General features: G+C 40.1%; 1 protein-coding gene across 1 annotated transcript; it reads left to right on the top strand.

The window, feature by feature from the left end:
• The first annotated feature begins 4,110 nt into the window (after positions 1 to 4,110).
• On the top strand, positions 4,111 to 21,919 carry nploc4 (NPL4 homolog, ubiquitin recognition factor). The gene is made up of 17 exons (XM_041815229.1): positions 4,111 to 4,291; positions 8,615 to 8,695; positions 11,160 to 11,269; positions 11,564 to 11,818; positions 11,893 to 11,941; positions 12,031 to 12,125; positions 12,211 to 12,334; positions 13,289 to 13,468; positions 13,612 to 13,698; positions 14,441 to 14,512; positions 14,592 to 14,718; positions 16,066 to 16,226; positions 18,532 to 18,603; positions 18,695 to 18,787; positions 19,106 to 19,222; positions 19,567 to 19,669; positions 21,277 to 21,919. Exons 1-17 carry the CDS (start codon positions 4,277 to 4,279, stop codon positions 21,435 to 21,437), a joined length of 1,902 nt encoding a protein of 633 aa, XP_041671163.1. The 5' UTR covers positions 4,111 to 4,276; the 3' UTR covers positions 21,438 to 21,919.
• Positions 21,920 to 22,367: the final 448 nt, after the last annotated feature.

Below are 22,367 nucleotides of genomic sequence, written 5' to 3' on the forward strand. Positions count from 1 at the left end.
CTACTTCCATACAGCTATCTGTGCCCCAGTTTGAGTCTCTTTATGTTTAAGATAAATATTTCTGTTGTTTTCTTTGTTGTGGTGTAGATGTTCCTCCATCCAATCCATCCAATGTGGTCTCTATTCCCTGTGATTTTTCTTCTGTTCCTGTTTAGAAATAGAATATTTTCATATCAAAACTTGTATGAATCTTTTCCATCCTTGACAATGTTTGTCTGTTTTTGTGCGTTTATCTTCAGAGCCATTGTTCTAATCACCAGGATAAAACAAAGATAACCCATGTTTGATTTCTGTTTCCAATGATTGCATCGTTGTGATTGTGGCTGTTAGAGGAATGAATGGGATGAATGTCCTCTCTACAGAATAAGGGGAAAAATAAAACATAAAAAGAGAAAAATGATGATGAGGATTTATTCTGTTTTATCACATTTGCACCTGCAAATCTGAGACTTAGTTTTGTGTCTTTGTTTCTCTCTTGAAGTTAAAATGACTGATTATTCATCCTTTTAGACATGCATCAGTATAAACCTGTGCATGTGTGTATGAACGCTGCTGTTGGACAGATAATCTGTGTTTATTTTATCAGAGGGGTCAGAGGGGTTACAGACAGCTTTTCTGACAGTTATAAATTAATTTAGATTTTATATTCCAACAAATCTATACACCACATGGGCAAAAAAGCATGCAGTTCCACCTTAAAAAGCATCCTTTAGAGGAGGGGTTCCCAAACTTTCAAGTTTGTGACCCCCAAAATATAAGTGCCAGAGACCGTGGGACCCCCGCTGTACCTGAAGGTGGTTGACCACAGCCATGCACATTCAAGTTGTGTGCAGACAAGGTCGTTCATTAGGGGTGAGCTTTCTGGCGCTGAGCCAAACTGGGAGTCCATGGAGGTCAGCAAAATCATGGTCCATTATAAAGTTAAGCTGTGATCAGGGGCGTAGCCCAGGGGGGAAAAGGGTACTGATTACCTGGGCCCATAGTAGGGAGGGACCCTTGAGGAGCCTGCAATGAAAAGTGTGTTTTTATCTATTTTTTCTTAGTAATTAGTGTCATTATTGAATCAAAAGCGACAAAATGAATGAGTCAGCAGACTGATATTTGTATCCAATAGAGTGAAAAAAATACTGGGGGCCTCTGCTCCTCCCTTAAAAATGTCCAAATGGTACAGTCCAGTGCTGCAAAATAATGCAAGTAAATTCAGTTCAACCATAGTAAAAACATTGCTCATAAAAGTGGAAATTTTGCTTCAAAATACATTAAAATACTAAGATATTTGTAAAAAATGATTCAACATCTGTTGGCTGGCCAGTTAAGGGGGGGCTGTGTAATATTCTTTCTTGGGGCCCAAAATCCCTAGCTACACCCCTGGCTGTGATAACCATATTCTATATCTAACCTGATAAAATAATCACTCTTATCAAAGAAACAAATGTCTTGTGTTAATAATTTGTGTAGTAAAAAGCCTTCTTAAAAGTGTGAATTTCATTTGTTAAAAAAAGAAGAAAAATTGGGTAATAATGGCAAAAAAGGTGGAAAAAGTGGTTAAAAAGTGGCTAAAATGGATTTAAATTGGCTAATTTGTTGAAATGGGATAAAAAAAAATTAATATAAACCAGCAAAAAAGTGTTAACTGAAAACAAGAAAATAGGCAAAAATGGTCAGAAATTGGTTAAACTAGCAAAAATGGGCATATCAGACAGTGAAATGTGGGTAAAATGGGAAAAAAATGTGTTTAAAACATGATTTTAAAAAAGGGGTTAATAGTGGCAATGATGGGTCAACAGAAGCAACATTAGGCTTTAGTGGCAAGAATCGGTTTAGAAGTGGCGAAAACAGGCAGAAAAAAGTGGTGGAAACGGTTAAAAATGGACAAAAATAGGTGTTAAAGGGCAAAAATGTGTTAAAATTGGTGTAAAGCGACGACAGTGTAATTTAAGAAATACTCTTTGTTTTTCTTTGGGAATCAGGGGACCCCTTCTCGGTGTCTCGTGACCTCCAAGAGGGTCCCGACCCCAAGGTTGAGAACTACAGCTTTAGAACAGAGGTTCCCAAACATTAAAGCCCGTGACCCCCAGAATAACCGCGCCAGTGATTGAGGACCCCCACCTTCCCTAGACGGGGATAAAGGTGACGATGTTGCACAAAGCTTGCATTTCAGGCAGTTTTTTATCACTTTTTCTTACATTTAATCACAAAAATCACTTGATAACTATGTTTTTATCTTAAATTGAACTCATTTTAACAATTTTTTTCCAATAATTTATTCCCACTTTGGGAACCATTGCTTTAGAGCAGGGGTTACTGGTTTTTCCTCACCATCAACACCTTAGAACACAATCGTGACCCAAATTTCTATTATTTTTCATCACATTTATCAAATGAAACATCGTTTCATGCTGTTTGGACCTCAGTCAGTAAAAAATGTGACAAAACAAAGAGAGAGATGAAAATACCTCATAGTTTCAGGTTAGGTAAAATAAAAAAAATCCAGGAAATTTCTGGGACACATTCAAGACTAAATACCAAAATGTTTCTTGTCAAAATCCCAAAATATTCCTGGAAAAGACTGCTGAGAGGCTCTGCGAAAGGACCAAATAACTGCTGAAAAGTTCATAAGTGCTTGAGAAATTTCTTTAGATTTAAAGAAAAATTCCCAGAGAATATTATCAAAAGTATCAGGGAAAATACCCTCAGAAAAACCCCACAATTAAGGCAAAATTCAACTTTGACCTCAGAAATTATCCATTAATCAGTTTGTTTCACAGTTGGCTTAAATTGTCAACCTTTATTTATTTTTTGTTTGTATATTTCCATTGCCCTTATTTGCAATTTTCCTCTTTTTTTGCCACTTTTAATCTATTTTTACAGCTTTTGAAGTCCAAGTTTGCCCCTTCTTTTGCCCCCTTTTTGCCAGGTTTTTGTCTTTTTTTGTCCAGCTTTTCTATATTTATTTCCACTTTTTGCCATTTTTTGCCCCGTTTAAGCCGCCGTTTTCCATTGAATGTCACTTTCTTTCCATTTTTGTCCATTGTAGTCTATTTTCACTCAATTTTAGCCACATTTTAACCTTTTTTTAACCATTTTTATCACCTGTAACTCATTCTTTAATCAGTTTTGCTCCCCTCTTTCTCCCAATTTTTGCCAACTTTCACTCATTTTTTTGCCACTTTTTGACGGTTTTGCCACTTTTGCCCATTTTAGTCTCCTTTCACTCATTCTTGGCCACATTTTACCATTTTTTGACCACCTCTGATTTGTCTTTTGTTATCAATTTTTGCCATTTTCCACCAGTTTGTGCCTCTTTTATCCTGCTTTTTGCTGTTTTCATAATTTTCCCTCTTTTTGTCATTTTTTGCCCCTTCTTGCGTATCTAAGCTGCCTTTCTCGATTTTTCCACTTTTGCCTATTTGAGTAACTCATTTTTTTTTGCCACATTTTTACCTTTTTTGACCATTTTTACCACCTGTAACTCATTTTTTAATCAATTCTGCCACTGTTATTCCCATTTTTGCATTTTCCACAAGTTTTTTGACTTTTTTATCCTGCTTTTTGCTTTACTTATTGATTGCAACATTTTACCATTTTTTGACCATTTTTACCACTTGTAAATCATTTTTTATTTAATTTTGCCACTTTTTTCTCACCATTTTTGCCAACTTTCACCCATTTTATGCCACTTCTATGCTGCTTTTGGACCATTTCACCACTATAACTTATTTTTATTGCCACTTTGACCTAATTTTCACCACTTTTCCCACTTAGATTGGGACTCTTGCAAAGGCATTTTTTAAACCATGTTTTGGCTCTTTGGTTGAGCACTGTTGAGTAACACTAATCTACAGTAATAATACATAATTAAATTGATTTAACTGAACTTGGTTGGATACTATTTTTTCTAATCTCATTCTGTTTTGCTTATTTATTTGTCACTAAATGCTCCTGGTGTTATTAATGTAAAGCACTTTGAATTGTGTAAATAATAATCTGCCATTAAAGCTGCCCTCCCTTGTCATTCACCAACAGGTGAAGATGTAAATAAAACTAATACATTTTAAAAAGGAACGCATTTTTTAGTTAAAAGCTTGTTTCTGCCGTGTTCGACTCGGTGTAGGACCGGTGGGAAAAGATCGGTCACTAATGTCTGCAACACCCGGTGTTTGAGTTGTGGGATGGAGTTTCGTTGACAGACTCTACTATCGCTTGGTGAATTTAGTTTGAATTGAGTATTTGTACTGACACGGAGGCGTCTGTCGGGAGCACTGACCCGAGCATCATGGAGGACAACATTGTGAGTATAACGGCCGCTGCTTTTCGCCGCTCTGCGGGGTCGCTCGGCTAACGTTAGCTAGCCTGTTAGCCGAAGTCTGGAGTGATGAGGCAGCAGAATTAGCCCCGATGCTAACGCTATCATTAACGAAGAGTGACTGGGGCCTGTTTAGCTACCCGGCTAATCTTAGCTCTTTGACAAGCTGACGACTCCAGAATAAAAAGAGGCATCGTTAGCTGACGGGGAAGCCGCTCAAAGTCAGGAGAATAGACGTCTGAAATGAGGCGTAGCATGCTCAGCTCGTTAGCCAAACATTAGCTGGGATATTCTCGGTGGAAACAAATATTTGTTGATTCAGTAAAAGTGTTGTTTTGTTGATGGGTTAAGACCACATGCTGTGAAGGATTAAGTCAGTGTTTTCTGGCTTAAATCCACCAGTATCTCACCTACATAGTTTTAAAATAAATTGATTAAAAGCAACGGCTTGTAGCTAACGTTAACGTTACTTTTCTGCACTGTCATCGCTGTCATAATATCCTGACACTGACCAGACTGTAAAGAGGGGGGCACGACTCTGTGACGGCTGAGGGGGGTTAGTGGGGTCTTAATTAAACTGTAACTACAATAACATTGTGGTAGAGCTGTCATACTACCACCTCCAGTAAAAACAAACCATACTGATACTAGTATGATACCACTAAAACACCATTATAGCCAGTACAACGACACTGTCAACCCACAACACAATACACGTTATAGTACTGGGTGTAACATATGATTTTATCACGACTTTTTTCAATAAAGATAATGACTTTCTTCATAGAGCACCTTTGAAAATACAGGTTTACAGAATGCTTTGACATACAAGCCAACAGATGCAAATAATAAAACAAAAGAAACCAGCAACCCCCAAAAACAGAACCACATAGGAACCCAACAGCAGGAGAGCCTTGTGGACAAAAAAAATCTAACAAACATAATATTCCCAAACATCACAAGAGAAATGATTAGAATCAGTTAATTGAGTGGAGAAGACAAAGGAATGCAAGATAATGTTGCAAATAAAAGTGAAAGTAAGTTCAGAAAGAGAAAACATTAAAAAACTAGATCAAAATTGCAATTTCAGCTGAAATTGCATGGGGAGGCTGAGAGCTTAATTGTGGAAGAACTGCTGAAAATAGCCCAAAGTGCAAAAATAGTTGAAAATAGCATAAATTGGCATAATAGTAGCTGAAAATGGCATTCAATAGCTCCAAAAAGGATAAAAATAGCTGAAAGTAGACTATAAAAAGCTGAAAATAGCCTAAAGATAGCTGAAAGTAGCCTCAAAATAGCTGATAATAGCGTGAAAATAGCTGATTTTTTGCTTAAAAGAAGCTTAAAATTGCATTTAATGGCTGAAAAAGCATATAAATAGCTGAAAATAGCATGAAAATAGCTATATTTTAAAAATTATAAAAGGAATGAGCAAAGTCATAGCAGTCGAATGACGAAGAAATTGAATTTTTTAAAGTTTAAACGGTGTTGATACGACAAAGTATGAAGGAGGAGATAGCCGGTGCAGAAGAATAATAATAAACAAAATGGCCGATGCGAATATCAATCGTGTGGATGTTCAGCATCCCCGCTAAATAAGCAGTAACATGGTACAAAAGCAGTAAAAGAGATAAAGGCGGGTTAAGGAAGTACTACAAAGTGAAAGCAGTAGGGATTTGAATACGGCTGTACAAGCAAAAGAGGAAATAAAAGCAGAGGCGGCGTATAGATGCATTAATAAACAGACTATGAAAGCAAATAAAGTGATTTAAAAAGTAAAGGAAAGTTAAGATGCTAAGAGTGCTTTCAACTTTACCTGTTTGGTTTGACTGCAACAAACTCGAGTTTGTTTGCAGGGTTAGTTTGTTCTGTTAGTGCTGGTGTGAAAGCAGACTGCCAAACTTTAAAGAACAGTACTGATGCAGCTCGAGCAGGTGGCTCTTGGTCCACTTCCATTCACATTTTGGTGCAGTTCATTTGTAGTGAGAACACAAACCTTCCTCGATACAGTCTAATAGGAGGCATTGAGCTTTTTTGCCTTAAATCAGCTGCAGAAATGTGTTAAAAACTACTTACAGACCAAGAAAGAGCCTCAGAAAAAAACAACTACACAAGTCTTCCTCTCATCAAGCTGCTATCTCTGTGAGAAATATTGCAAAGGTAATGGACATCAACCGTTTCCAACACAAACTATACCTGATCTATATTTGTTGGACAAATAATGCAATCTGAGACAAACTAATGAACGCACACTGGATTGTCTCAGTTATTTTGGTGGACCAGTATTCAGCTTGCCTGATCATAGAAGCTGATATTAGGCAAAACTTTGATGTATGTCCTCTTCTCTTGGTCTGTTTTGATTCTCCAAGGTCTCTTAATGTCCCACCCATAACATTATCTGATTGGCTAGATGTCACACGAGTTCTTTCACTGAAGCCTGGGTGGCTCTGACAAAGTGAGCGTGTGGCATCACTGTGTTTTCCTGCTGCTTTTCTTCAGCTCTGTGCCATTTTAATGTTATAGATCTAGTGCTAAGTAGTTCACTTTGCGTTATGTTTTGATGATGGAGTTTAACTGTAACATTACGTGTGTTTCATTTGTCATAAATGTAAAATGTTTGTAAAAATTAGTAGTCAGTCTCCATGGTCAGTATCAGTGCAGAAAAGCTCCCACTCCTTATATAATGTCATAAGACTGAAGTCAGTCTATGAATAAATATGATTTTGTTTGGTATGTGGCTAATTTTCTCTTATTATATTGATATTTATTAACTTCAGATTTATTTTTGTGCCTTTAAGCCCTTACTTAGGACAGTGGATGGAGTAGGAAACTGGGACAGGAATAGAGAATATCCTGGAGGACAATAGCGTCCATACATGTGGAGCAATTCAATCACTTTGCCATCATGACGGCATAAGTTTTAAGTTTTAGGAGGATGGCTACCCAAGTATCAGTGCATTTATATTTTTTTGTTATGACCAACACCGATTTGGTCAAAAACATGTCTCTAAATATCTTGCTTCTGTGATGTGTATATGCTCCTCTTCTTCAGCCCTGACTCCAAATAAGAGGCCAAAAGCAGACAGGACTGTCTTCTCGTTTTAAAGAGAATATCAGGAGACATGACGGTGTAGCAGATGTCATGCATGCTGCCACTTTCCAGCCACTCTCCCAGTTTCCTACTCTATCCACTGTCCTTATAAATAAACCCTGTTTAACACTAGAGCTGCCAATGGGCAAAAGTTACCAGAGGCTGTTCTTTAAGTGTGTCTTAATGTGGATACAATTTTAAAGACAGTCTTTGACTTTTCCTCTAAGTCTGTTTTATAGCACCTGATGTCAAAAAAAATCTTTGCTTAACCCAAATTTTATTAAGGAGCATTTATATCTAGAACCACCACGCAGGTAAGATTTACCCCATTAGAAAGTCTTGATTTTCCCACTGTTTTATTTTCCCCTGCAATAAATAGATAGCACCATGGGAACACTTTCTCTCTTTTGCATCAATCAAAAGTCATAGGTCTACCTCCATCATGGATACAACAGGGAAAAAATACATTCACCACTGATAAATGGCAGAAGATAATCTCAGTGCTTTTAATGTGGAAGAATCTGGTGGTGAGGAAGTTTCAGGATTAGCAATAAGTCTGAAGATGATTTTTTTATGTGACAGATCATATTCCAACAATGATTTAGTTCTCTTTCTCTGGTCAATAAGCTGTTCAATGTCAGTGGTTAATTAATAGTCCTTGATCAGTGCAATTCATGAAAAAAATAAACTAAGCACGTTAATAACAGGTAAATTTTACCTGCTGGCAATTGCAGGTATATTGAGATCCACGGTGGTTCTAGTTTTAAATCCCCCAAATTAACCTTCAAGTATTCCAGTATCTATTTTTGTCAAATTGATTTCAATCTTCCATGTTTCTGTTGATTTTTTTCATGTTGTCTGAGGTATTATTATATTCCTTGCAAGCAAACACACTAGCTGTCTAAGGTGCACAAATATATCCAGTGTTTCTGATCCAAAATGCTGCCGTTTATTTGTCCAATTTTGTGATTTACAATCCACCTTGAATCTGAAAGGACAACTGTTGTTCTTTCTCTCTTTTTTAATGCTAGATTTGGATTAAATATGACTGAAGATCTTTGTTTTTCAAGCTTGGTCCTCTTTGATGTTATCAAACATAAAGCAATGCTGTTTTTATTGTTATCAATAAGTGATATTGAATATTCGATATTGACAACCTTAGTGCCTGATTCCTTTGACTGTGTAATAAATGCGATGTTTGTGTCTGTCTTTTTCAGATCATCAGGGTACAATCCCCAGATGGGATGAAGAAAATTCCTTCAACCAAGAGGGAGACAGCATCTGCTTTTTTGAAAAAGGTACTGTGTTTAAAACATGACACTTCTGATTCATTATTCACACGTGGTTTTGCATTTTAAGACACTAACAGAAAGACTTACAAACTAATTCTGACGGTTTAAACTTCTTGGATCAATTTCTGCAGAACACACACGCCAGCTGCTGTTCTACTGCTTGTGCCTGTTAAATTAGTCAAAACATGTTCAGAAAGTTCCAGAGTTGTTCAGTCTTGTGTTCTCCAGTGTCCTCAAAGCTTATAAATACATTTATGGATTCCTGGGCAAATCTGTTAAGGGAATGTAGTTGAGGGTTGCTCTGCTAACTTTTCATACCTAGATGCTGAGTGTCAATCAGACAGTTTAATCTAATTCTGATATTCTATCTGTTCATTAAAATAAATCACAGAAAAAAAATAAAGTGGCATGATAAATTATGTCTGAGGACTTCATGATAGTTGATTAAAAGACTGTTTATTTTTGTAGAGATGAGGATAAATCAAGGCACACTTAAAATGTGCCAAAGCACAGTAGTAGACCTGAGCACGGTTACTTCTTGCAGATACATCATCACAGAATAATCCAGCAAACAGCTGAGAAGAAGAGAGATTTTGCTGAATACTTTTGAGTTCTTGTGGGTTTTATCCAGCTGATTTCAATGTTTGCCTGAATTTTGAACCCTTTGCTGCTGCTGTTTAAAAGCGAGAGGAAGGATCACAATAGACCAATTCACAACACCATGTAGAGCTGTGATATCTAAGCTTCTGTGGCATTTTACCTTCACTATGAACAACCTCATGTCATCTCTGCCTTCATCAGAAGTAGGAAAAGCGTTGAAAATGGGATCTGCAGAGCCTGCTGTGCTCTTTTCCTGAGATACCTTTTTAAATTTCTCTTTAATGGTCTGCCTGATGAGACGCTGATTTTTGACAGAAGCAGATATGCTGTAAGAATCTAGAAAAAGAATTTTATTTTTAAGGTTTTATCAAACAGATGAGAGTTTATACTTTGCAAAGGTTTTATTTGTTCATCTAGAGCGGTAGTTCTCAGCTGGTTAAGCCTCAGGACCATTTCCCTCATGTTTGATGTTTAAAACATTCATCAACTTAAATTTACATAATAAAAAAATGATGCAGTTTGGACTTTACACAGTACCAAACATAACCGTGTGTCTTCAAAGCTCACCTTTGTCCCATTTGTCCTTGAAGAGAACACACATGTCATGTGTTTTGTGTCATATTTCAGCCATGCTTTGCTAATCTGCCAGCATAAAGAAACTTTACACATCTTTTTTTTCTCTTAAACAGCAACATGTATTAGTTTTCCCACCACCTCCATATTACTCCCTAAAAATAGCTCCACATATGAACTTTTTGCCCCAGCTTATCTGAGAGAGACATAGAAAGAGTTAATGCACCAAGAATTAACAAACATACATTTGATCCTTAATTTTTATTTATTTGCACAACAGTCCAGTTTTAATTTGGTTCCAGCTGAGCTCAGTTCATACTCAAACACACACAAAAAAAATCCTTTGAATCATTCGATTTGCAAACCTTAAAATAGATCAGTATTCCAGCAGACTGGTCACGGCAGAGCTTTGCAGCAGCTCCTCATTAAAAATGCATGCATCCTTGTGAAGGCAGGATGGTGTAGCCTGCAGATCAATGTGAGGAGTAGTTTTCAGTCTCTGCTGCCAGCAATGATTTGAATAAAATAATGAAATATACAAGAAACCTTGAGTGTGAGGCAGACAGGGCAGGGACAGTCTGAGCCTTGCAGCCTTGCAGAGACAGAATAAAGTGAATTTCTGCTTCATGTAGTCGCACAGTGCAGTCTACAGTTTCACTGATGATATCTACCACCTTCTTCTTTGGGAAGCTTGTAGGAAATACTTTTTTTTATGCTCAAAGAACCTTAATACTTCAGGCTGTTTTGTACTTTGTTTTACCTACACTGACTCTAAAACCCTTGTGCTTACAGCTTCTGTGTGGTTAGATCACAGAAATAGTCCAGCTTTAATGTTACAGCGTGACATGATTGTTAAAGTGATGAAATACAGACAGTAGACTGTCATCAGGCTGATTGTCCGCCTGCTCAGGGGCCCAAAGATAAAGTGCTGTGGGATACTCTGCTGGCCTGAACGCTGAGTACTCTTAATAGCCGAGTTTGGCTCGCTCTCTGATGACCTTAAGAGGAGTTCCTACCAGCTGAGTTCTCTCATGCCAGGAGGATCTGTGTAAATCTGCTTTATTGGGTTGATTGGCTTCGATTTAACAGTTGACACCTTCACACATGCGCCTTTTTTATTGGCACACGCTGTTCTTAATTGTCTCTTGGAGTGGATTTGAATTTTTCAGAGAGATTATGTTCAAAAATTAACTTAATTCAATACTGTTTTGATGCCTTCAACATCAAGTGAATTCAAAGTTTTCAGCTTTTTGATTACGCGTTGTCACCCACTCTAACAAGCATTGTTTTTTTCCAGGTGGCCAAAGAGTTTGGGTTCAATTCCAATGGGTTTTCTATTTACCTGAACCGCAACAAGACCGGAGAGATCCTTTCCCAGAACAAAACTTTGAGTCTGCTAAAGATCAAGTAAGTAAATCCAGCAGCTTTGAGCTCTGGTAATGTGCGACTCTTACCTGTTCAAATTAAGTTCTTTAAATAATGGAAGGATATACCCGGAGGACATGTGTTTGTCAAATGATTTGGGGCGTGACTGTCAGGGAATTGTCTGCTTCAAGGAATGAAAGAGAATCTTTCACTGATGTAGCTTATCAAAAATGTTTTTATGCTTGATTTGAATAAAGAAAGAGATTCTGTCATTCACAGAGCTCGACAGATGTTCACCTTTAAACATGTTTTGTTTTTTTCTTTTCTCCTCTGCAGGCATGGCGACATGCTGTTTCTGTTCCCTTCAGGAGCCTCCTCTTCCTCCTCTGGGGAGGTGATGGACACGGCCACCCCGCACTCATCTTCATCACTACCATCCATCTCATCATCATCATCATCATCCTCCTCCTCTACATCGTCCTCCTCCATGATCCCCCGGTCCCTCTCAGCACCCCAGGTCCAGGAGGATGAGATCGATCAGTATCTGGCCAAGCAAGACGGCAAGATCTACAGGAACAAAGATCCACAACTGTAAGAAGATGACCCACCGCATACACTGAAATAAAACACAAATGACAGATGTTGATGAATCTTTTCTTTTACAGATGTCGCCATGGTGCCCTTGGGAAATGTGTGCACTGTGTACCATTAGAGGTATGAAATCCAGTCTTCTTTTAACATGGCAGGCTTTAGTGAAGATTATTCTGATCGTTTTCACTGAATTTACTGCTTTTATCTGTCAGCCTTTTGACGAAGACTACCTGAATCACCTCGACCCACCAGTAAAGCACATGTCATTCCATGCATACCTTCGCAAGCTGACCGGTGGAGCCGACAAGTGATAAACTTTTATTTATTTGCAGTAATTATTATGTTTAATTCATATTTATTCCCAGTTGTAACCCTGTTCTAATGTCCTGCAGAGGGAAGTTTGCAGCTTTGGAGAACATCAGCTGTAAAATCAAGTCAGGCTGTGAGGGCCACCCTCCCTGGCCGGAGGGGATCTGCACCAAGTGCCAGCCGAGTGCCATCACACTCAATAGACAGGTAGGAGACTAATGCATCTGAGTGACAATGATGCTTCAGGATATACAACAGTAGAGTAGATTTATACATGTTTGAATGCTCAGTGTCAGGCTTGTTGTGCCTTACAGTGCTGGGATTCAGTACGAGACATTTTGATGTCTTGGAAGTCGATCTTCTTCAGTTTCTGGGGGGAGGACAAGGATTTGTCTCATTTCTCTTTTGAGAACCATCGAAGCATTTACATGATGTGTGCAGGGGAGTTTTTCATGGCTTTCAGGGTATTAGCCTTTGGATGTAACCGATAAGAAACAGTCATCCTATTCAGACTCCCAGTTTGAGGCATAAAATTTGCAACCTTGTGGTGTTTCGCCCTCTCCAACAAATGCCATGGAGGCATAATGGGGAGTCAAAGTGAACCCCTGCATGCTGGCATCAGAGGTAGAAACAGCGGCGTTAAAGGGAAAAGAGATCAGCTCCTGCTGTGTGAACATAACATGCTTTCTTGACTGTAGAAACTGCACCAATATCACACTCTTGCCTAATCAATATGAATGTACAACTGCATCATGATGGCAAAGCTTTGTTGCAGCATTATAATGTGAAAAGAGCTATTTTCAATTCAGCTAGGTGTTGTATAACTGATGATCAGAGGAAGATTTTGTGAAAAATATCTTCTACCAGAGAGAAAAGGCTCTATTTATATGTTTCTTTTAAAGGTTTGTATAAATAAAGCTTCTTTTGTTCAAAGTATGTCAAAGTTTTCCTCTCATTTAGTGATTTAAACTCAAAATGACACTCCCAACGGCAGCGAACCATCATGCAGGAAAAAGGTCTGATTATTCAAGCCGATTTAGATTTCAGTGTCTGTGATTTGTAAACCCTTCTTGCTGAACGTTGATTGCCCTGTAGTTAAATAAACACATCAGGGTATCAAAAGAAGATGAATGATACAAGACATTTCTGTTCCTCCTCCAGAAATACAGACACGTGGACAACATCATGTTCGAGAACCACACCATCGCCGACCGCTTCCTGGACTTCTGGAGGAAGACGGGAAGCCAGAGGATGGGGTATTTGTACGGCAGGTACACGGAGCACAAAGACATCCCGCTGGGCATACGAGCTGAGGTGGCTGCCATCTACGAGCCTCCACAGGTGAGGGTGTCGTCCAGAATACTCTCTGTCTGCTTCATCTTGTCCAATCCGTTACATTTTCCTTTTACAAATTTAGTCCTTATTGACTGAAGAATCCCTCTTGTTTTAATGCAAACGTTGCACATGTCCCTGCTGTGTTTCAGAACGCTACCCAGAACAGTCTTGAGCTGGTGGAGGACCCTAAAGCTGCAGCCGTGGATGAAATAGCTGCCAAACTTGGCCTGTGCAAGGTTAGCCTTCTGTTATCACTTTGCATCCCAGATACCTTCAACCTGCAGACCTGTGTCTGCTTAAGTTTTTCAAAACGAGATAACACCTTCAAATCTCTGTTTTTTTTGTCCGTTTCCAGAGATCATGAGTTTACTCTAATAGAAGTTAAGGTGTTATAAAAGTTCAAATCCTGATTTATACATCAGTATGAAGCATCTAGCCCTGAAGCTATTCATGTAGCCTGATGTGCACCTTCTCAAAGATGCATCTGTGTCAAGCTGACCCAGACCAAAAGCCCTGCAGCTGGTCCAGTAGTTAGCACTGCATGACTATCAGTCTATGAGCAAGGTCTGCATGCATCATGTGTGTACCCTGATGTGAAAAAAAGGCTGCAAACAAACCAATTTGTCAAATCTACTTTCTGACATTTGAAAATTGCTGCTCAATATTTACCAGCTCAAACTCCAGCGTAATCTGCTGTTTCCATGGTGTCCTCTAAACAAACAAGCAGAGAATGTGGCACTGGACTGGAAACTGGTGATACAGCGAGCATAGAAATCACACTCATGACTAGCATTTAGATGAAGTATAGGCAAGCTAGAGGAAAAATGATGTTTGCATTTTTGGGGTGAAAATCATTGGTATTCTGGCTTTTTTTTCTCAGATAAATTGCTTAAATGATTGATCCATGTCTGTAATCATGGAGGATCTAAACACTTATCTTTTCCTGCTCTATTGACAATCCTTTTTGCTTGTTTCCAGGTGGGCTGGATCTTTACAGACTTGCTTTCTGAGGACACAAGGATAGGAACTGTCCGCTTCTCAAGAAACAAAGTAAGGCCGACTGCTCAGCCACACAGAACCTGCTTGTATTCTGGTCTACGTGTCTCACAAGTGTCTTTCCTTCCTGTAGGACTCGTACTATCTGAGCGCCGAGGAGTGCATCACAGCAGGATACTTCCAGAATCACCATTCAAACCCCTGCAGACTCTCTCGAGATGGCCATTTTGGCTCCAAATTTGTGACAGTGGTGGCAACAGGTAAAAGAAAATAGTATTTGTTATTATAATTAATAAAATAATTAAACCAAAGAAAGAAACTAAATCTTAATGTTCATACCGCTACACCAAGAATAGGGCGTTCATCTGTCTGTATATCCAGGCCATTTTAACTTGCATGGTATTTCAAGAATGCTCAGAGGGATTCTCTTCAAATGTTGCAGAAATGTTCACCCTGACCCAAGGATTAACTGATTAGATTTTGGAGATTGCAGGTCAAAGCTGAACTTCATCAAGCTTCATCTTTTTCCCTTGTCAGGGATTGCAATATCTCAAGAATTCTCAGAGGGATTTTCCTCAGAATTTGCAGAACTGTCCACAGACACAAGGATAAATTTAATGGATTTTGGAGCACAAGACCAGGGTCTGCTCTACAATGTTTGTGTATCTAGTGGTTATACCTGCACACACCATTTACAGAGGCTGCTTTGGTTCAAATCTGGCTCAGTCTTTCTGACTTTATCTGCTGTCTTACCTAAATATTTTAGGCTTTAAAGCCTGGAAAAATTCTTATACTAAGGGGTAAAATCACGCTTTAAGGGTAAAGGTAGAGAAGATATTTATACATATACCATCTTTGTGCCTATTAGGCCTGCGGACACTTTTAACCGCCATACAGTATCCTAGGTTTTTCTTATAACCTGTAAAAGATGGAAAATTACTTAAAAAATGCAGATTTTTGCTAACGTTTGACTGTTTTAGTTTAATCATAAAGTTGTGCATTTCAGATCTGTGTTCCTCTCCAGTATCTACACATTGCTGGTAGTAACTTAAAGGCTAAAGGAGTTGTGTAATATGAGCCAGACAGACTGTGGGCTGAAGGCCAAGTGTTTACACTCCCCTCTCTACAGCCTTGTCAGACCACCGTGTTTATATTTGTTCCAGAAGAGCACCAAACGTTGTAGTGACCTCACCCCCATCATTTGCATTAATGAGGCAGCGGCGGCCAAGGCTGATGTCATGGCAACACATGTGATGCCAACAGCCTGAAGTCCATCTGTTTCACTCTCCCTTGTGTGAAGACGTAGTCGGGTTTTAAATGAGTTTCACGTGTGAAGCTGGAGAGACTTTAGGTAGAGACATTGAACAGTACACTGACGTAACAATCATTAAGTGAACCAAAGTAATGTTTACACTTCACTGCTGGTATTTTAGCTTATTCTCAGGATGCCTGCGTGTGTCTGGTGCTAACATGGTCAGATAAAAGTCCTCCTTTTGTAGCCTTAAAATCAATTGTGATTGAGGACAGATAGAATCCATTTATTTAACTAAAAACAATTATTATGACTATAAAGATTGCATTTGTTTGTCTCTTTGCTCTGTGTGCAGGCGGTCCAGATAACCAGGTACACTTTGAGGGATATCAGGTGTCCAATCAGTGCATGGCTTTGGTGAGAGACGAGTGCCTACTGCCCTGCAAAGATGCTCCCGAGCTGGGCTATGCTAAAGAGTCCAGCCCAGAGCAGTATGTACCCGACGTCTTTTACAAGGTAAGACTTCCCACATGCTGACACAAGCGTGTTAGGATAGAAGCATGCGAATGCACACAACTTAATGATTCAATATTATTCTTGATACACATTATTTTTAAGAGACTGTGTCCTACCCAGATGAACAGCTGACTTTTTAGTAAAGGATGACCGTAAAGGCAGGTTTAAGGGTGCCACAACTCAACACACTTAAATTGAAGTCTGTTGTTTTTTGTAATCGATGATATTTAGGTTTCAGCCAAGTTTATAGTCCCTTTTTAAGGCATATTTACCCCCCTGTGATCTTATTCCTTCACTATAAAAGTCTCAGAGGTATAAAGGTGGGATGACGTGATCTCCCCTCTGTTCTGGCTTAAGAGGCAAACACAGGATCATGTTGTGCTCTCTCAGCCATAAAACAATGCAAATTAGAGGAAGGGCATGCCTAATATCATGTGATAATTTGCAATGACAGTGCAGCTTCATTACAGTGCTGTTACAAAAATGCACTGTGAAAATACTGTATATGTCCACTTGAATTTGAAAGGTAGTCTTTTCTGCACATCTGCATACGTCTTATTTACCATAGATCTTGTTCTAAACCGATAAGAGGGGATTAAATACCGTGACTCACTCTGGATTAGCTGCTGCTTGAAGCCTTGGTTACCAGATAGTCTGTACACATATGCATAAACAGGCTGTTGCCATCCTCTGAGTCTGTTTACAAAATCAGGAAAATTTCAATAAATCATCAAGCACATCAAACAATTTCAGCTGCAGATCAGAGATTTACAAGAGAACAGAAAGGAGACTGAATAAAGGTAGGATGTTAAAAAAGGATTTTGAGACTAGGGCAAAACCAAAATATGATTCAGTAAAATGGGAAAAGATGAAAGTCTAAAAAAGAGGCAAGAAGCAAAACAATGCAATTTTGAATGAACTAAAGAAAGTCTGAAGAGTAATGAATAACGTGTTGTGTTGACTTTGGGGACATACATTTCTGCCGGGGATGTATCACTGATCTGGTGTAACGAGTATAGCTGTTGTTGCCAACTATCTACCATGTATGGATAGAAACAGGCTGTGTTGCTGCAGGGTTTTACCTGATTTTTGCATACATATTGCTTAAATCATGTCCATCTCCTGACTTCCTGGTGTGTGCATGAATCTGAAATGCCCCTATAACTAGTAGCTATGTCCACCGGCGAATCAAACTGCGCAGAAAATCGCTCCCTCTCTAGTCTATCAGAGCATTTCCACAGCCGGCGATCCAGTCCGCCAGCAGCACGTCGCTGGAGTGCCACTCTGCTCCGCTTGGTGCAAGATACGCTGCAGGTCTATCAACAGCACCGGCCGCTGCCAAACCACACTAATTATCATCAATCAGAAAGCTCCAAACAGGAAGTCACATGTAGAATATCCGGTTCTTTCAAAATGCAACACAATGCACGGACTCTAGCTCGTAATCATCACGTTATCAACATTACATCTCCTCCTGCAGTGAGAGCAAAGGGTCACCGAGAGGTCAGTGGGTCACAGAGCTACAATGGCACCATTGACGAGGAAAAGTTCACTTTTGAGGACATTTAGCTAAAGAATTTTACATAAAACGACACATCCTTTAAGCAAACATTAACTTTTTAACTTCCTAATGTACTCACCCACTGGTGGAAACAATATCATCAACTTATACCGGAAAGGATGATAAATTAACCCCAAAAGGTAAAATAGTCCACTGTTGACATACTATTCCTGCGTGAACTCTCAGTTCTCCCCGTGATCTCTGCCTGCTGATTAGGGCTGAAGCCATGGTGCAGCGCTCTAGACACGCTTCCGGTGGGCGAGGTCGCTCAACTTTGGTTGCCAAACCCGTGAAGCTTCAGTGTGCAGCGCAATCTTCCTATGTGGAAATTGCGGGTAATGGTTGCATTCATTCTAACTGGTGATGGATGAAGTTTCTTGTCTGTTTCGATTCGTAACACCTACTGCGTCATGTAGTTTGGATTCTTCTGCCATCTATGAGCTGTATTATAAACTGCACCATCACTTACATGCCATTCTAAACTGCAGCCATATTGAATTTTATCACATCTGCACTGATGCACATTTGAGTGAGGGGAAATTAAGATATATTGCCTTTTGATTTTTGAGCACAGCCTTTAACAAAGACTGAGTTTTAGTTCTGTCTTGATAAGAATAGTCTTTCTGATAATTGAGGTCTGTCAGGGCTTGGTATTTTGGGTCTACTCATCCAGATGTTGGAGTCAGATGTAAAGATTTTGTTTGATACTGATTCAACTATTTTCTCTCATTTTTTATCCAAAAGGACAAAGACAAATTTGGAAATGATGTCACGTTTCTAGCCCGGCCTCTCCCTGTGGAGTACCTTATCATAGATGTGAGTAAGATGTGGCTCAGTGTCTGTTCTTTGATGCCTATTTCTGCTTTTACCTCTGATTTAATTGCCCCTCGCTCTTTTTCTCCTGCAGATAACTACCACTTTCCCAAAAGACCCCCAGTACACCTTCTCTTCCACACAGCGCTTCCCCATCGAGAACAGGGACATCCTGGGAGAGACACAAGTATGTAGTCTGAGGATAAATCCTGGTTTCACTAAACAGTCTGACCCCTGATTTCCGCTCAGTTTCTTTGGTTTTCAGCATTTTCTGGGCAGCATAGCAGGGGGGAATTTTTAACCACATTAGGTCTTGTTTAGTTGTGACAGTAGCATAATTTTGCACATGTGTGAAAGCACCATCCCTCTCTTATTCTGTATTTCACTTTAACCAGACCCTGAAATCTAAGCGCCTTAGAGAGTTAGGCTGATGTTTTGGCCTTCAGTTCCCTCAGAGGTCACAGGAAGTTATAAATCATGTTCTCTTTTTGTTGTGTGTCTGCAGGATTTCCACAGTTTAGCGACATATTTGTCCCAGTGTACCTCGACGGCATTCCTGGACATCGTGTCTGACTTCCATCTGCTCCTCTTCCTCGTCACCAATGAAGTCATGCCTCTAAGAGTGAGTGGAACCTTCAGAGCTGTTTCCTGTGAGATTTATGCTGCAGAATATAGGTCAGAATGTGTGGACATGCTGCTCCAGTCTGGAGGCGGTTACTGCTGAGAGGATGTTTCTTTTCACACTGATCTATTTTCAAAACTGGCTGGCGGCTCGTCTTTGAGATCACAAGCGAGTTCGGTGTAATAAAAATGTACCCTGTGATCAGATAATGGGATGCTGCTTGATCAGATTAAGGTCAAATTTGTTGTTCTTATAAAATCCAGACTTCAGATCCAGAAAGACAGCACAGATTGAAGATTTTTCATGTCCATGAGGATCGTTAAGGTTTCTGTTTGCTTCTTTAGGACAGCATCGGGCTGCTTTTAGACGCTGTGAGAACCTCAAACGAGGATTTGGCTCAGACCTGGAAGAAGTCGGAGCAGTGGGCTACCATCGAGCAGCTGTGCAGTAAGTCTCTGCCCAGTTATGAGGTTTACCTGCCTCATCTTTGATCAGTTTATGCACAACCTGCATTAAAACCTCTTGTAACCCCACAGTAACTTAGCTGTGTCATTTTATACATGTTAGCAAGCTTACATGAGCATGTAGTCTAATGCACAGTTGATAGAGCGCTAGCAATGGTATGATGGAATCATGGGTGAGCCAGTTTATTCTGGATTCATCTCATACAACTGAAATATTTCAAGACTTTTTTTGTTTTAATGTTGATGATTATGGCTTACATTTTACGAAAATCAAAAATCCACTGTCTCAAAATATTAGAATATTGAGGATCAGTCCTAGGATTCCTGAGCCTTCATTCTTTAACTCTGGTTCAGAACTCACAACCACAATCATGGGGAAGACTGCTGACTTGACTGTTGTTGAGAAGACAATCATTGACACCTTCCACAGGGAGGGTAAGCCACAGAAGGTCACTGCTGAAAGGGCAGGATGTTCTCAGAGGCTGTATCAAAGCTGATTCATGGAAAGTTGGCTGAAGGGGAAAGTGTGGTAAGAAAAGGAGCACAAGCAACGGACATGAGCTCAGCCTTCAGAGGATTGTCAAACAAAGCAGAATCAAGAACTTAGGGGAGCTTCACAATGAGCAGACTGATGCTGGAGTCAGTGGATCAAGAGCCACCACACAGGCAGGTCCAGGAAATGGACAACAAGTGTTATGCTCTAAGTGTTTAGCCGACCTTGAACTACAGGTGTCATTAGAGTCTCACCTGGAATAAGGAGAAAACAAACTTGGCTGTTGCTCAGTGGTCCAAAGTCCTGTTTTCAGTTGAAAGTAAATTTAGCATTTCATTTAGAAAAAGATCCCAGAGTCTGGGGGAAGATCAGAGAGGCCCAGAATCCAGGGCGTTTGAAGTCCAGTGTTTCCAGTCTCCACAGTCAGTGATGGTTTCGGGTCCATGTCATCTGCTCCTGTTGGTCCACTGGTCTTTATCAAGTCCAGAGTCAGCGCTGTCAGCTGTCTACCGGGAGATTTTTGAGCCCTTTAGGCTTCCAACTGCTGAGGAGCTTTATGGAGAACCTGGTTTCCTTTTCCAGCAGGACTTGGCACCTGCCTACAGTGAAGCTTAACTACCAGAAAAGGGTTTCCTCACCGTGGTATTTCTGTGTTTGATTGGCCTGCCAACTGGTCTTACCTGAACCCCATAGTGGATCTCTGGATTAATGTCAAGAGGAAGAGGAGAGACACCGGACTCAACAATCTAGGCGAGCTGAAAGCTGTTATTAGATCAATCTGGGCAGGACCACGGACTGACCACCTCAATGACATGTTGCATAAACGCAGTAGTTTGCACTAAAAGAGCTCCACCCAATTACTGAGTGCATATAAAAGCACAATTTTTGAGAAGGTCCAAACTCCTGTACTGTGTTTTGTGATATTTGGATGTTTTTAGATAGAGGATTTTTGAATTTAGTGAGCTGTAAATCGTAACCATCAAAACTAAAACAGAAAAGTCTATAAATATTTCATAATGTTCTATTTTTTGAGCTGCACCTGCACTGCCTGATCACATCTGCTTTAATGTCCTTTAAAACCTCTCTTTTCCTTCCAGGCACAGTTGGCGGGCAGCCCTCCAGCTCTTTGGGTTACGGGGCCATGGGCGGCCCCTCAGCCCCCTCCTCCTCCTCAGCGATGTGGTCCTGCCTCCACTGCACCTTCATGAACCAGCCCGGCACAGAGCACTGTGAGATGTGCAGCCTGCCCCGCAGTTAAAGCCCCGCCCCGCACCCTGCCTCCACGCCCTGATCTGACCCCGCCCGGCCCTCCTTTTTAACTCGCCGATGACATCACTGCACCAGGAGCAGCTGCGAGACGTGGACACCGTTGTTTTTGTTTTCTTCGGCCTCACTCTGACGCCTCAGTCGTCCCCATCTCACCGGCCGGCGTGAAAGGGATGCGCTCGTTTACATCAAATGAATGAGTAAATCAAACAAAAGCAGACTGTTTTTCTTTATTTTTGCACCCTTCCTCACAGCGGTGTTAGTAAGGGGCGGGGTTTGTTAAGGTAAAGCACTTTTGGCTGAGGCTCCAACCCCCAGATTAATCACACCCCCCCCTTGAATAAATCGTGCTGTGACTCAGGACGACAGCTAAGACTCAAATGTTTGGATGTTCTCTCACATCAGTGCCCCGCTCTCACTCTCACAACGTCTTCTGGAAAATTCTTGCTGTGTATAAATATATTTGAGGAATGACACTGTTATTTAATTAAGCTTCTTTTTTATTTTTATCTGATTGTAGCTTAAAACCTTAAAATTTTGAATCTTCAGCGTGGATTCCACTCAGCCGGGTGTTTCTCGGTCTCTTTGACACGTCCCTCAGAGTACAATCATCAGTCAAAGCTCCGACCTGGAACCTCACAAGAGCTCCGGAGTGATTCCACTCATTTCTGTTTCAGTGTTAAGTTTCTTTAAAAATAGGTCCCAGTCTGAAAAGGTAAAGCTCTTCGCCCTGAACACAACATCGAAAGATCGCAGAAGAAACATGCAGTTGGTGGTTATTAACCCGTGGTCTGATGTACCATCATATTAAAGCGGTTCCCCTAGTCTGTTGGAATTTGTAGCTTTAGGAATTGATGGTTTAAACCTGAGCAGGCATAATGTAGCTTATCCTCTACGTCATTATCAATAGGGCTGGGCAATA

The sequence above is a fragment of the Cheilinus undulatus genome, linkage group 20, assembly GCF_018320785.1.
Source record: "Cheilinus undulatus linkage group 20, ASM1832078v1, whole genome shotgun sequence".
In the NCBI taxonomy this organism is placed as follows: Eukaryota; Metazoa; Chordata; class Actinopteri; order Labriformes; family Labridae; genus Cheilinus; species Cheilinus undulatus.